The sequence below is a fragment of the Sapajus apella genome, unplaced genomic scaffold (genome assembly GCF_009761245.1).
Source record: "Sapajus apella isolate SASKATOON/1434 unplaced genomic scaffold, GSC_monkey_1.0 scaffold180, whole genome shotgun sequence".
Taxonomy (NCBI): domain Eukaryota; kingdom Metazoa; phylum Chordata; class Mammalia; order Primates; family Cebidae; genus Sapajus; species Sapajus apella.
Genome location: NW_022437120.1, coordinates 1,434,729 through 1,451,146, shown reverse-complemented (window position 1 = coordinate 1,451,146; position 16,418 = coordinate 1,434,729). Strand labels below are relative to the sequence as shown.

General features: G+C 47.6%; 1 protein-coding gene across 1 annotated transcript; it reads left to right on the top strand.

The window, feature by feature from the left end:
• Positions 1-596: 596 nt before the first annotated feature.
• Positions 597-14,363, top strand: PRSS55 (serine protease 55). The gene is made up of 5 exons (XM_032268338.1): positions 597-864; positions 4,983-5,175; positions 6,428-6,678; positions 8,022-8,164; positions 13,868-14,363. Exons 1-5 carry the CDS (start codon positions 708-710, stop codon positions 14,183-14,185), a joined length of 1,062 nt encoding a protein of 353 aa, XP_032124229.1. The 5' UTR covers positions 597-707; the 3' UTR covers positions 14,186-14,363.
• Positions 14,364-16,418: the final 2,055 nt, after the last annotated feature.

Below are 16,418 nucleotides of genomic sequence, written 5' to 3'. Positions count from 1 at the left end.
CATTCACAGAAAAGCCATGGCCTGAACTGAGCCTCAAGAAAGGATTGGGGGTGACGACGGCTGAAAGCAGGGTGCCCAAGAGCCCAGTGATCTGGTGTGGCTGTGTCCCCACCCCAATCTCATCTTGAATTATAGCTCCCATAATTCCCAGATGTTGTGGGAAGGACCTAGTGGGAGATGATTGAATCATGGGGGCAGCTTCCCCCATACTGTTTTCATAGTAGTGAATAAGTCTCACGAGATCTGATGGTTTTATAAGGAGCTTCCCATTTCACTTGTCTCTCATTCTCTTTTGTCTGCCACCATGTAAGATGTGCCTTTTGCCTTCTGCCATGATTGTGAGGCCTCCCCAGTCACCTGGAACTGAGTCCATTAAACCTCTTTTTCTTTATAAATCACCCAGTATCTGGTATGTCTTTATCAGCAACATGAAAACAGACTAATACACTCAGGAAGCTGGGTGGCACTCAGGTCAGGGAGAAGGGAACCTGGGATAAGAAAGGCTCTGAGGATGAGGCGCCTCTGTGCAGCTGTCCTAGAAACAAAAGAGCCAGTAAAGAAGTCTGCATGCTGCAGTCCGAGTTCTTGGCTCCGCAGCCCATTGTGACATCACCTGGGGGCTCTGGATCTGAGCTGGATGCTGTGCTGGCCTCACTCCCTCAGCCCTGGCCTCCATCACCCCTGGACCCACAGCATAGCCCAGGGCCATGCTCCTGTTCTTAGTGCTGCTGCTCCTGTCCCTGGTCACAGAAGCTCAGCTTGGTCCACGGACTCCTCTCCCAGAGGCTGGAGTGGCTCTCCTAGGCAGGGCTAGGAAGGGCTACCGCCCTCCTTTGCCCACTCATTCCCTGGGCCCCATCAGTGGTAAGTACAGGGGCAGAAGGGGCAAGGATGGGGGCTCACAGTCCAACTGAATGGCTGCCAGGAGGGTGGATCTCAGAACATGAGGTCACAGCTCAGGGGTCCCCACATGCCCCTCCTCCAAACCACTTCTCCTTCTTCTCCTCTCTCCACCAGCCCAGTGTTTGACCTGTCTGACCATGAGTTTTGGTTCTGAAAACTGACACTTTATCCCCAAAGGAATAGTAGGCTGTCCTGAAGCTCGTACCTAGTACTTGCTGAGGCTGAGTCCTCCCACTTAGAGGGGTCCATTACTCTGGGCCTCTGTGGCTCCCACCAGCACCAGGCTTCCAGGAGCCGCAGATACCCAGGGAAGCCTAGCTCAGTCAGGCCAAGTGCACACGTGCCTCTGTCCTTGTGGCCGGCCCTCCCACAGCTCCCTGATGGCTCATTTCTTTCTCCAAGAGGGTGGCTGAGACATCAGGGACACTGGGGTACTTAGCAACTGTTAGGGATTGAGTATTTCCCTGTGTTTCACGCCCACAGCACCACAGTGGGGCATCTGCTCTCAGCCCACGTGCAGGCAAGGAACTCAGAACCTCACTGAGGATGAGGATTTGCCCAAAGTTGTCCCATGGAGAAATGGCAGAGCTGTCTGCCTGGCCTGCACTGGGGGACTACAATGCCAGGCTGCCTGCCTGGGCAAGTGCACACCGCCTCTTGCCCAGGACGCAGCACGTTCACCTGGCCTCCTTCAGTCCGGCCTGGGGTCCGCTGCACTCTACGTGAACAGGGCGTGGGGAGAGTGACAGGAGAGCATCAGGAGAACATGCTCCTCTGGTGTCCCACTGCAAGGGGCCCCAAATGCATGATTGCTCAGATCACTCAGAATCAGCCGTTTCCACTTCCATTGCTGCTTCCAGGCTGATGCTGTGGGTTGATCTCAGGATCAAGAATGTGGGGGATGGGTCCCACGCGGAGTTTGGTGCAAAATGGCTATGGGAAATTCTGCCAGTTAATTCTGGAGAGCAGACTTTGGTCCAAGCACTTTGTCAATCACTTCAACATCCATCCTCTCATTTCATCCACACAACGGTCTTCTAAGGTTGGCATTATCTTACGCTTATTTTAGGAATGAAGAAAGGGAGGATACCCAAAGATAAGTAGCTTTCCCTAAATCATTTAGTGAATAAGCCAGTGAGCCAGGATACAAGCTTGGGCTGTCAGGCCCCAGAGTGTGCACTGAGCACATCCCACGTTCTGCATCTCAGACGGAGAGACGGAGGGCACCCATCACAGCTGCCCACCATCCAATCCGGCTCACAGCCACTTGGCATTTTGATGTATTTCCTTCCATACTTACAAACCCACATTCTTAACATAATGAAATCACAAGTTTTAAATAACGATTTTCATCCTGACTTATTTTTTTTTTTTTTTTTTTTTTGAGACGGAGTTTCGCTCTTGTTACCCAGGCTGGAGTGCAATGGTGCGATCTCAGCTCACCGCAACCTCCGCCTCCTGGGTTCAGGCAATTCTCCTGCCTCAGCCTCCTGAGTAGCTGGGATTACAGGCACGCACCACCATGCCCAGCTGATTTTTTGTATTTTTAGTAGAGACAGGGTTTCACCGTGTTGACCAGGATGGTCTCGATCTCCTGACCTCGTGATCCACCCGCCTCAGCCTCCCAAAGTGCTGGGATTACAGGCGTGAGCCACCGCACCCGGCGTTCCATCCTGACTTTTTTACTCACTTTTATATTACAAGCATTTTTCTGTGCCATTAAAAATTCCCCATGAGCATAATGTTGTGGGTGAGGCATGCCTCATGATATGTACCTTTAGCATTTAGACTATTTTCAGTTTGTCACGATGATGGAGATCGCTGCAGTGAACATCATCAGCTGCACACATGTGCTGCCTTCCAGACTCCCGGAGTGGAGCCACTGAGTCACAGGATGACTTATGGTTGTTGAGTGCCTCTTCCACACCATGGTGGTTTTCAGACCCTGGGATCTGCTATCAACCAGACAAGTATGTTGCCGTCTCCATGTGGAGCTTACATTCTGGTGCCAGAGTCAGGCGAATGATGCAGGGGTTAAGGTAACGAGGAGGCAATGAAGAAATGTAACACAGGATGGGAAATAAGGAGTCGCCAGGATGGGAAGGGCTGTTTCAGACTCAGGTCAGGGAACGCTGTTCCAAACAAGGGATTCTTAGGTGTAGTGAGGAGGTGAGCCAGGTAGCTGCATGGGGGAAGAACATTCTAGGCACAGAGCCACGTGGGACAGTGGTGAGAGCACCAGCTCTGCTGCCAGCCTGCCCAGGGCTCATGTCATGGTTCAGTCACTGACTAGCTGTGTGACCTTGGGCAAACTACTTAACCACCCTGTGCCTCAGTTGTCCCAACTATAAAGTGAGGATGAAAAGAACCGGGCCTATCTCCATAGGGCAGTTATGACAACCAAGTGAATGGGTGCTTGTAAAGTGCTTGTGGCAGTGCTTGACACACAGTAAGTGTCCTATGTAACTAAAATCAGAGAGGAAGTGTGGATCCAAAAGCACCAAAAGGCCGGGCGCAGTGGCTCACATCTGTAATCCCAGCAGCACTTTGGGAGGCCGAGGTGGGTGGATCACCTGAGGTCAGGAGCTTGAGACCAGCCTGATCAACAAATAGTGAAACCTTGTCTCTACCAAAAAATACAAAAATTAGCTGGGCGTGGTGGCACATGCCTGTAGGCCCACCTACTTGGAAGGCTGAGGCAGGAGACTCTCTGGAACCTGGAAGGCGGAGTTTGCAGTGAGCCAAGATCATGCCACTGTACTCCAGCCTGGATGGCAGAGCAAGACTCCATCTCTCTCAAGAAAAAAAAAAAAAAAAAGGAAACATAAGTCCCAAAGACAGACTTTATGCATTGCTGACAGCAGAAGACTCTGGATGCACATTGCTAAGTTCTCACTCCCGTATTTATTTTAAACCAAAAATGACCACTACGGGGTCACCCAAATGACAAAACCCTCAAAGCTTCTGTTGAGCTGATCGTTGGAAAACAAACAGCAAGAAAAAGACAAGAAGAGGGTCTTAGGCTTTTTAGAGTCAAACTCATGCCTTGTTCCAGAACACAAGGCAGACGTTCAAGTCAGCAAATATTAATGGAGCATCTGCTCTTCCTGGGGGCAAGGAGCCGGACCCAGCCTCTGTCAGGAAGGAGAATTTCCCGCCTCAGCACAGGCAGCCACACCTTTGCTCTCAATCCCCCAATAAAAGAGCTGCTCAGCCTGGAGTAGCCTAGAACAGCCAGGGCTTTCCAGTAGGTGCTGGCACTTTTCTGTGTCCCCCTAGTGATTTTCCAGGGCTGCCGAAATGAGTGACCACATACTTGGCGGCTTAAACAACACAAACGTCTCATCCTACAGTACTGTGGGACAGAGTTCCAGCACAGGCCTCCGGGGCTAAATTCGGGGTGCTGCAGGTCTGCATTTCTACTGGATGCTCTAGGGGAGAATCATTTTCACTTGCAGCTTCTAGAAGCTTCTCTGGGCCCCTGCCTTCATCTTCAAAGCCAGCTACGTTGCATCTCTGTGCCTTTCCTCTGCCTGACCTTCTGCTTCCCTCCAACCCTCTCAAGGGCTGCAGTGATTCCACTGGCCCCTCAGAAAAGTCCCCACTATGAGGGCAGTGCTGAGCAACCCAAATTTCATCTTCAAAGCCCCTCCTTCCTTGCAAGCTAAAATATTCGCAGGTTCTAGGGACAAGGCCTGTTAGAACTTGGACCTCTTTGGTGGGGGGCTATGGTCCTGCCCACCACCGATAGTTGACATCAGACACTATTTTTCTTCCAATTTTTCCTGGATGACAGCAGAAACAAGCTCAGCGAAGTGACTCTCCTGAGATCATAAATGCTGGATGGAGTTAGAGCCAGTGGGTCTGATTCGCCTCCTGAGATTTGTGCAGACAAAATAGAGCATCTGCCGGCGATGTCAGGAGGGCTGCCTGGCTCGCCAGCCTCAGTGAGCTCCCCTCTAGAATGGGGATGAGGAGATCCACTCGGAAGCCTCTTCCTCCCAGCCGGGTCCCCAGTTCACACTGGATGCTGACTAAATGTTGCTCCTTTTCCTTTCCTTTTTCTTTCATTTCACCAGAATGTGGCGACAGATCCATTTTCGAGGGAAGAACTCGGTATTCCAGAATCACAGCGGGGGTGGAGGCGGAGGTGGGAGAGTTTCCGTGGCAGGTGAGCATTCAGGCAAGAAGTGAACCTTTCTGTGGCGGCTCCATCCTCAACAAGTGGTGGATTCTCACTGCGGCTCACTGCTTATATTCCGAGGAGGTGCTGTAAGTACCACGAGCCCCCTGCTGCTGCTTCTCAGGGTACCCTCCCCTCAGCCACACGTGCTGGCTGGGAGGAACCCGGGGCTGTTCAGTCTCTCTCTAGTCAGCACAAATGGCATACCCCGCAGCACTGGGAACATGGAGGCAGCCTGTCTGAGGCTGTGTCCTCCTCACATCACCCAGGGCCAATGGCGACAACCTCCATGAGGTCACATCTGTCCTCTCCAGGAACACATGTGGCTTGATGAAGTCAAGGAGCTTGGTCCACATGCCTCTCCTAAGGCATTCAAGTCTGTCTAGGGAAAAATCCTTCTAATTCTGAAGCCTGTCTTCCTGGGCCATCTGACCCCCTACTTTCCTGGTCTGTGTAGAGCATTCTCTATGTGACGGCATGTAGATGGACCCCTGGCATTACTGATGACTAACTGGGGACCCTGCTAAGAAACTTTCCTCTATTAACTCATTTAATCACACAGTGACCCCTGGAGCAGGTAGGAGGAATGGCCCTCATTTATAGATAAGGAAACTGAGGTCCAATAAATTGAGGCCACTCACCCATGATACACAACTAGTATATAGGAACGGGATTCAATTTCTGGCTATAGCACTTGTGCTTTCTGCTATACCAGCTCAAGGAAGTTTGAAGACACACAGAAAGGCTGATTTTAGAGGGTTAAGCAAAAGCCTGGGCACAGTTTCATCATGGCATAACCAAAGAGTCTTGTGGCACCTGCTGTCATGCTGTCATGGGCTATCAGTATCCTAGATACTGAACCTGAGCTGATTACTGAAGATCCTGTCTGCTTGGTCAGTGGCAGGTCTAGACTAACTTCTTGTCCTGAGTTTCTAAAGTGTTGGTAGGCCAACTGATGATATAGAACAGATGCAATAATGAATGCCTTATCTATCTGAGGCCAGTTTAATCCATGTCAGGTGGCTTTTTGTGGGCTCTGTAAAGTTCCTCAAATCCGTCTCTGCCTTTGCTGTGTTTAGACAGAAGCACCTCATTCACGCTCCGAGGCCCCTGAGGGTGCAGTGGTGTGGCTATGGTCTGCTCACCCAGTGTTCTGTTTTTGTTTTTGGTTTTTTTTCCCCTACCTTTTTCCAATCCTCACACCTTCTGAGCAACAGCCCCAGTAGGGTTTAAAGGTCCTGGAACTATATGGGATTTAAGGTTTCTGGGCACAGCCAATTCCACCATTTTTGTGATTTCCCTGCCCCTTCCACTTGCCCCTCTCTGGTTCTCTGCCACCAGTCCAGAAGAACTGAATGTCGTGCTGGGGACCAACGACTTAACTAGCTCATCCATGGAGATAAAGGAGGTCGCCAGCATCATTATTCACAAGGACTTTAAGAGAGCCAACATGGACAATGACATTGCCTTGCTGCTGCTGGCCTCGCCCATCAGGCTTGATGACCTGAAAGTACCCATCTGTGTCCCCACACAGCCCGGCCCCACCACGTGGAGCGAATGCTGGGTGGCAGGTTGGGGCCAGACGGATGCTGGTATGTGACTGATCAGCTTCCCCTGTGGAAAGAGCCACTGCATCTGAAGGAGAGGGGAGGCGGGGGAAGGGGGAGAGCTGAGGAAGGAGTGAGGACGGGACTTGTGTTGGAGCAGACTCCCGCATGGTGGAGGCTCACAGAACCCAAACCTTAGGCCCTTCTGAGTGCTGAAACCCCAAGCTGAGACGCTAGGTCTGCGCCAGCACCCTAGTGCAGTCTGATCCAGCCAGCGCAGAGCAGTGTGGTTTGTGTGTTTAATCCAATTTAAACTCTCCGCTCTGTATTCACAAACATCTTTCCCTGATTCCCACAGTGATGTTTCCTGGCTGGCTCCTCCAGGCATCAGAGATGCCCACCCTGTTCTAGGCTTTCACAGTCCTGGAGCATTGCCTGGTTCTTCTTAGAAATGAATCTGTTGTTACTTGTTGTTACGCTGTTACTTTCCAAAATAGAAGAAAGTCTGCTGGGACAGAAAGATATGATGTAGGGCCTGCTGGACTGTCCCCAAAGAAAACCCAACGAAACCAAAAGCAAATAGATAGGAGGGGAGGGGATGAGACTAGAAAAGCATTGCAGCAGCCTGAGCGAGACTCTGGTCCACAGGGACGATTTGCAGCAAGCCCGGGCCTGGACAACTGTGGGTGTTTCTGGAGTTTAGCAACCAGAGGGAAAGTGGTGGGACCTTGGTTCTGGGCTCCAGGCACTTCTGGAAAGGTAGAAGAGGGGGAGGAGGTACACGGGCATGTACAAGTTCAAAATCTTCAATCAAGAGAAAAATGTGAAATCTCTTTGTGGTCAGAGCTAATGAGGTGGAGAGAAATCCAGGTGAATTCCCGGCATCTGGCAGCCCAGAAGGGGCTTCTGCAAATCCCCTCTAATCCCATCTCAACACTCTCTGCCAACCTGCCCTTGCTGAGAACCTAAAGTCTTTTCACCCGGAGTGCAAACCTACTTTCAAGGGCCCTATGTGAAGGAAAGGCCATCCTCGTGTAGTAAAATGTCACAAAAGGCAAATGTAATGAAGAGGCGGGATTATGTTGAGAAACGGTCAGTAGCCAGGTGCAAGAAGTTGAGTCTGTGGGGCTGACTGGAGTCAAGGCAGAAGCCTTCTTGGAAGTAGAAATTTGGTTTTGAATGAGAAGAATAATTCCAGTAGTTGGGGGAGTGGGTAAGTTGCAGGCGTGGGGTAACTGGAAGGAAGTGAGGGGCTGCAGAGCCTGTGAAGGCAGCGGACGGGGGCTGGGGACAAAGGGATGTGCAGGGCCGAGGGCACAGCCAGCTGCACCTGAGCGTGGGGACGTCTGGCCTGGTGGCTTCTCTAATGTGCTTTCTTTCTGGGCCAGCTGACAAAAACTCTATGAAAATGGATCTGATGAAAGCGCCAATGGTCATCATGGACTGGGAGGAATGTTCAAAGGTGTTTCCAAAACTTACCAAAAATATGCTATGTGCCGGATATAAGAACGAGAGCTATGATGCCTGCCAGGTAACTAGAGGATACCCTCCCTCCCTTATAGGTCCTCACCCGCTTAGAACTGCCAGTGTGAGGGTATCCTCTGTCTGCTGGGAATAGACAGTTCTGAGTCTGGAAAATGTGTGGGAATTAGGGCCTTCAGCCATGGGAATAAGGATTGCAGAGCTTCTGGAGCTGTGGGTGAGCACACCTGGGAGTCAACATGCTGCAACCCTGCTTAACTATTTCTTTTTTTTTTTTTTTTTTTTTTTGAGACGGAGTTTCGCTCTTGTTACCCAGGCTGGAGTGCAATGGCGCGATCTCGGCTCACCGCAACCTCCGCCTCCTGGGTTCAGGCAATTCTCCTGCCTCAGCCTCCTGAGTAGCTGGGATTACAGGCACGCGCCACCATGCCCAGCTAATTTTTTGTATTTTTAGTAGAGACGGGGTTTCGCCATGTTGACCAGGATGGTCTCGATCTCTTGACCTCGTGATCCACCCGCCTCGGCCTCCCAAAGTGCTGGGATTATAGGCGTGAGCCACTGCGTCCGGCCCTGCTTAACTATTTCTGATATTCAACAGGCACACTAGGTAGACAGGGCTCCAAGGCTTTTCTCATTTCTGGGAATTCTTTGTTTTCTTTTCTTTTTTGAAATGGAGTTTCGCTCTTGTTGCCCAGGCTGGTGCAATGGCATGATCTTGGCTCACAGCAACTTCAGCCTCCTGGGTTCAAGTGATTCTCCTGCCTCAGCCCCCCGAGTAGCTGGGATTACAGGCATGCACCACCATTCCTGGCTAATTTTGTATTTTTTAGTAGAGACGGGGTTTCTCTATATTGGTCAGGCTGGTCTCGAACTCCTGACCTCAGGTGATCTGCCTGCCTTGGTCTCCCAAAGTGCTGGGATTAGAGGCATGGGCCAGCACACCCTGCCCATTTCTGGGAAATCTTTAAAAAAATGTCCAAGGAGGATTTGGTATCTATACAAGCAGTCACTTTTAATGCATTAATTTAGAAACCTTTGTTGAGTATACAAGGCCCTGGAGACCCATAAATGAGACATGGTTCCTCTCCTAAGGGAGCCTACAGTCTCCTGGGCAGGCAGTGGATAAACAGACAATGATAATATACTGGGTGTTGCATGTGGGTTTCATTGAACCAACGTCTGGTCTCTTTGCCTCTCTTTAATATAACAAATACACTTTTTAAAAAAATTATTGATACCCAGAAAAATAGAGAAAAAAAAATCACAAATTAGCTTCCTCTGGCTCTAAGGAAGAATGATGAATAATTTGTCTTTAATGCTCAGAGATGCTCTCTTCATCTTAAAAGTGACCACCCTGATGAATCTGCTTAGTCCCAGCTGAAGGCTAGGGGCTTGCCCATTGGCCAGGCAGTGGACGTGGTTGTTGGTAGAAAACCACAAATGCAGATGATAAATATTCTGAATGGTAATGGAGAGGCTGTCCCATGGAAAGGGAAGATATTTATCTAGAATAATAACAAGGAATGTATGGTTTAATGTGAGAAAATTGGTAGTTTTCTCTGATAGGCTATGAGAGCCTTGAAAGGTGGGTACTGGAACAGGGGTGGGAGGCAGAAAGGGAAAAGAGGAAGCAGAGGTGCAGCATGGCATTAGGGTTAGGAGTTCCCCATGTGGCAAACACTGTGGGGACCAAAATGAGACATATGAACCTTGTATTTTCTTCACTTTCTGGACAATTTAAAATATTATCCAAAAAAATGCATACAGAATTGAGACTTCTGGTTCCAAACGAAATGGATTAAACACAATTCTCTCAGCCCTTCCCACTAAGTACGACTAAAAGCATGGGATAGTATCTTGTAAAATGAAAACAAAAAGGCTCTGAAAGGTGGAGAGAAGGTGTCCTGGCTGGAGATTCTCAGGTATTTATTAATAGCAATTCAAGAACAGACTAATACACACATCATGCCCAGGAAATATTAATCATCCTCCCTGATTAGAGTTGGTTAGAATTCTCCATTAATTCTAGTCACCTCTCTAGGATCACAAAATGGGACATCATCTCTCCACTGAAGATTGCTTGCAAGATTGTAGCTGCTCAGCTCCTTCGGTGAGAGAGTAACACAACAAAGGTAGAGAGGGCATGGGCTTTGGCATCAGAAAATCCTGGGTTACACATACCTCAAAATAATAAGAGCTGTCTATGACAAACCCACAGCCAACATCATACTGAATGAGCAAAAGCTGGAAGCATCCCCCTTAGGACCAGAACAAGACAAGGATGCCCTCTTTCACCACTCCTATTCAATACAGTAGTGGAAGTCCTAGCCAGAGCAATCAGGCAAGAGAAAGAAATGAAAGGCCTCTAGAAAGGACAACAAACTATCCCTCTTTGCAGATGAGATGATTCTACATCTGAGAAACCCCATAGTCTCCTCCCAAAGTCTCCTAGAACTGATAAGCAACGTTAGCAAAGTTTTGGGATGCAAAATCAATGTAAAAAAATTTGTAACATTTTTATATGCCAGATAACATACAAGCTGAGAGCCAAATCAAGAATGAAATCCCATTCACAATATCCACCAAAAGAATAAAATACCTAGGAATACAGATAACCAGGGAGGTGAAAGATGTCTACAATGAGAATTACAAAACATTACTGAAAGAAATCTGAGACAACACAAGCAAATGAAAGACATTCCATGCTCATGGATAGGAAGAATCAATATCATTAAAATGGCCATACTACCCAAAGCAATTTACAGTTTCAATGCTATCCCTATCAAACTACCATTGACATTCTTCACAGAATTAGCAAAACAACTATTTTAAAATTCATATGGAACCAGAAAAGAGCCCAAGGAGGCAAGGCAATCCTAAGCAAAAAGAACAAAGCTGGAGGCATCATGCTACTCAACTTCAAACTATACTACAGGGCTATGGTAACCAAAACAGCATGGTACTGGTACAAAAACAGACACATAGACCAGTGGAATAGGTTAGAGAACTCAGAAATTAAGCTGTATACCTACAACCATCTGCTCTTCATCAAAGTCAACAATAACAAGCAATGGGAAAGGACTTCCTATTTAATAAATGATGTTGGGATAACCGGCTAGCCATATGCAGAAGATTGAAACTGGATCCTTTCCTTTCACCATCAACTCAAATCAATTCAAGATGGCTAAAAGATTTAAATGTAAAATCTAAAACTGTAAAAACACTAGAAGAAAGCCACGCTATGAAATACCATTCTGGACATAGGCCTTAGCAAAAATTTCATGAGGAAGTCTCCAAAAGCAATTGCAACAAAATAAAATATTGGTCTAATTAAACTAAAGAGCATATGCACAGCTAAAGAAACTATCAACAGAATAAACAGACAACTTACACAGTGGGAGAAAATATTTGCAAACTATGCATCTGACAAAGGTCTAATAGTCAGAATTTATAAAGAACTTAAACAACTCAACAAGCAAAAACCCAACAACCCCATTAAAAAATGGGAAAAGGACATGAAAGGATACTTCTCAAAAGAAGACAAACATGCATCCAACAAGCATATGAAAAAAATGCTCAATATCACTAATTATTAGAGAAATGCAAATCAAAAGCACAATGACATATCATCTCACACCAGTCAGAATGGTGGTTATTAAAGTCAGAATGTAACAGATGTTGGTGAGGTTGCAGAGTAAACAGAATGCTTATACATTCCTGGTTGGAATGTAAATTAGTTCAGCCACTGTGGAAAGTAGTTTGGAGATTTCTCAAAGAACTTAAAACACAACTACCACTAAACCTGGCAATCTCAATACTGGTACATACCCCCAAAAAATAAAGTATTCTACCAAAAAAACACATGCATGCATATGTTCATCACAGCACTATTCACAGTAGCAAAGACATGGAATTAAACTAGATGCCCGTCAATGGTGAATGTGATAAAGAAAATATGGTACATATACACCGTGGAAAACTATGCAGCCATAAAAAGAACAAAATCATACCCTTTGTAACAGTGTGGATGCAGCTGGAGGCCGTTATCCCAAGTGAATTAATGCAGGAACAGAAAACCAAATATTGCATGTTCTCGCTTATAAATTGGAGCTAAAGGTTGAATATACATGGACACAAAGAGGGGAACAATAGTCACCAGGGCCTACTTAAAGGTAGAGGGTATCAAGAGAGTAAGGAGCAAAACACTACCTGTCAGGTACTATGCTTACTCGCTGGGTGATTAAATCATTTATACATCAAACTCCAGTGACATGCAATTTACTCACAAAACAAACCTGCACATGTAACTTATGATCTAAAATAAAAGTTAAATAAGAAAATCTTGGGTTCCCCTATGAAGGGTACTCAAAAAATTGAAAATAGAACTACCACTGCTGGGCATACATCCAAAAGAAAGGAAATCAGTATATTGAAGAGACATCCCTACATGCATTTTTATTGTAGCACTATACACAATGGCCAAAGTATGGAATCAACTTAAGTGTCCATCAGTGGGTGAATGGATAAAGAAAATGCCGTACATATACACAATGGAGTATTATTCAGCCATAAAAGATGAAATCCTGTCCTTTGCAACAACATGGGTAGAACTGGAGGACATTACATTAAGTGAAATGAGCCAGGCACATACAGAAAGGCAATGCATGTTCTCACTCATAAATGAAAGCTTAAAATAAAAGAACTCATGGAGATAAAGAATGATGGTTACAGAGGCTGGGAAGGAAAGCAGGTGGGGACTGCAGGCAAGGAGCTCAAAAAGACAGTTCGAATGAATAACTAATAAGCAATTATAGATAACAACTGTATATTTCAAAATAACTAGGAGAGTGGAATTGAAATATTCCTAATACAAAGAAATAATAAATGCTCCAGGGGATGGATACCCCAATTACACCGATTTGATCATTACACATTGTATGCCTATATCAAAACATGTTGACCCCATAAACATAAAACTATTACGTACCCATAAAGACTAATTCAAAATTAATAAAAAGAAAACCCTGAGTTCCAATCTCAGCCAGGCTACCATAGAACCTTCAGCAAGCCCTTTCTCCTCCTGCAGACTCATCTGCTTTGTGTGAAGGTGTACTGAAGGATGTGGGGCATTTGTTTGATGTATGTGGACGTGGGGTATGGCAGAGACTTGGTTCAGAAGCTCTACATAAGTGGATAACTATGGGAGTCACAGACCATGTGATTCCATCCTGGAAGGATCACACATTCTGAAAAGCTTGGCTGAATTAAAAAGGAATGTCCTTCTCCCTGTGCCTCTCCAAGAACACAAAGGAGACCCAGTTCCTATCCCTACAACACTTCTTCACATGTCCCATTTCTTCTCCTGCCCTTTCCAGAGCCTCTTGATTTGATAAAACCCTCAAAACAAGTCTCTACTTGTCCCTTGGCCTGTGTCTCTCTGTGCTGCAGATGGAGTGGTCTTTTCTCATCAAGTCCTCTCACTTCCTCCCCACTCTTCATTCTGTCTCATCCACAGCACCCCACCCCCAAAGCTCTACACCCACACGACCTTCAGAGCTAATCTGGCAGCCACATGCTCCTCCCACAGAGCAGAGATGGGTGGGTAAAGGTCAGCATTGAGGAAATGTCCTTTAGCAGCCGGAGTTGGGGAGGCTGAGGAAGTGAGGAATCCTCTTGGAGAATGAGCTGTGCCCAGCCTCAGATGGGCAGCTTAGAACGGGACTTCCTGCTGAGCTGTGTTCTCTACCCACAGGGTGACAGTGGGGGGCCTCTGGTCTGCACCCCAGAGCCTGGTGAGAAGTGGTACCAGGTAGGCATCATCAGCTGGGGAAAGAGCTGTGGAGAGAAGAACACCCCAGGGATATACACCTCATTGGCAAACTACAACCTGTGGATTGAGAAGGTGACCCAGCTGGAGGGCAGGCCCTTCAAAGTATTGAACATGAAAACCTCTGTCAAGCAGAAACCTATAGGCTCCCGAGTCTTGGGAGTCCCAGAGCCAGGCTGCCCCAGATCCTGGCTCCTGCTCTGTTCCCTGTCCCACGTGTTGTTCAGAGCTATTTTTTACTGATAATAAAATAGAGGCTATTCTTTTAACCAAGGAAGGGTGCGTGAGGATGCATCTCCAGCCGAGGATCTGGCTGCAGCTCAGGGCTGAAGGATGGAACCCGAGCCTGGGACTGGGAGAGCCAGAAAGTCAGGCTGGAGCCCCAGTTTGGGGACCGCACTTTGGGTCTGTGGATTAGTCAGGACTCTTTCCATTCCAGGTGACAGTCACCTAATTCCAACTACGCCCTCCAAAATGGAGCATTTATGGATACATATAACAACAGCAACAACAAGAAACCCAACGAACAAATATCCAGGGCTGGCATGATGACGTCAGGTGTGGCTGAGTCAAGAGGCTGAAGGGTGATGGCAGGGACTGTTGTCTGTGGCCATTACCCTCAAAAGGGCTTCTCAGTGATGGCCATGATGAGAACAAAGAATTTCCCCTTGTGCAGGGAAGTTAATCTCTTTGTTCTATGCAGGCCTTCAATGGATTGGACAAGGCCCACTCACCCAATGGAAGGCAATCCTTTGATTCAAACATTATCAATTTAAATGTCAATCTTATCCAAAGACGCCCTCCAAGTTGACATAGGAGATGAACCACCACACTGCCCAGGTAGCCTTCACATAGTCTCTTACATCATTCCCGCATGTCAGAACGAATGTGCTTATGCTCACCCTACCTTAAGGACAATAACACATTGTCATCCTTCTGTTGAGCAACCTTCACGCTTCCTGAGGACCCCACTGATATGGTTTGGCTGTGTCCCCACCCAAATCTCACCTTGAATTGTAGCTCCCATAATTCCCACATGGGAGGGATCCAGTGGGAGATAATTGTGTCATGTAGCATCTTCCCCATACTATTCTCATGGCAGTGAATAAGTCTCATGAGATCTGATGGTTTTGTAAGAAGTTTCCCCTTTTGCCTGGCTTTCATTCTCTCTTGCCTGCCACCATGTAAGATGTGGCTCTTGCCTTCCACCATGATAGTGAGGCCTCTCCTGCTACATAGAACTGTGAGTCCATAAACCTCTTTTTCTTTATAAATTACGCAGTCTTAAGTATGTCTTTATCAGCTGTGTGAAAATGGACTAACACACCCACTTTTCAAAATCACCTTTCTTCTGTTCCCTATGCTGGGCCTTATCCCTTTTAGAGCAGGCAGGCCTAGGCTCCCCTTTCCCTCACGTCTCAAGCTGTCACCAGTTCTCCCTTCTATCTCATCCTGGAGCCAAGCTGATGGCGCTCCCCACTTGCTCTCTCCTTCATGCTCAGAGGCTCTCACTTCTTCTTTCAGCTGATTTCCCTCCATGGCTCAGCCCTGCTGTGTTCCACCAGTACGTGGAATGGCACGTCTGCACCAGGGAGAACTCCCCCACCCTGCAGCATGCAGCTTGTCGGGCTGGTGTGGGGTGGACCACCATTCACAAGAAGCCCTTTGAGAATGGGCTCCTGTCTTCTGCCCACGTAGACCCAGCGCTGTCACATGTCTCTTTCCTCCAGATTCAAATTTCCTGGGCCACCACCAAAGATGCAGAGGCAATTCAGGAAATGCAAATCTTTCAATGGAAGCTTGGGCTTTTCCTCCTGACCTACAGCCTGGGTGAGTGCTCTTCAGAAAGAGATTGTGAAAAAAGCCTTCCTAGATCTCCTTTTCCCCACTCTAACCCTGCTCCTCCAGCGGTCCTACAGCTACAATCTCTAGAAGTCATTTTTCAGAAGGTCCTGAGAACCTGGGGCTCGGGTAGGCCCAATGGAGTGCAGCCAACTAGAATGGTCATCTCAGGACATCACCAGTGTCCACCACCTTCCTGCTCATTGCACTGACTTCTCCGTGGGGGCCCTTCCTTTTCACCCACTCTCCAATTTGCATAGTTCTGGATGGCTGGCCCTTTGCTGGAGCCTGGGGTGGGCGTAGGACTCAAGCCTGGCCTACGAGGACTTTGCTTTTGGCCACAGGGATGGGAGCAGCAATGGGCTGTGGGATTTATGGGTCATAAGAGCGAGATCAAGACTTCTGCTGGAGTTATCAGGAAGAAGACTCTCTCTCTCCTGGGACTGCAAAGATGGTAGGGTGCATGCTGAAGGTACTGCTCATGTGAAGGCTGCTGAGGAGTCTGGTGGTTCCTCTTATATGTCAACTTGGAGGGAATCTTTGAATGAGATTAGTGTTTAAATTGATAAACTCTGAAGAAGCAGATCACCCCCCATAATGGGGCGGGCCTCATCCAATCCGTTGAAGGCCTGAA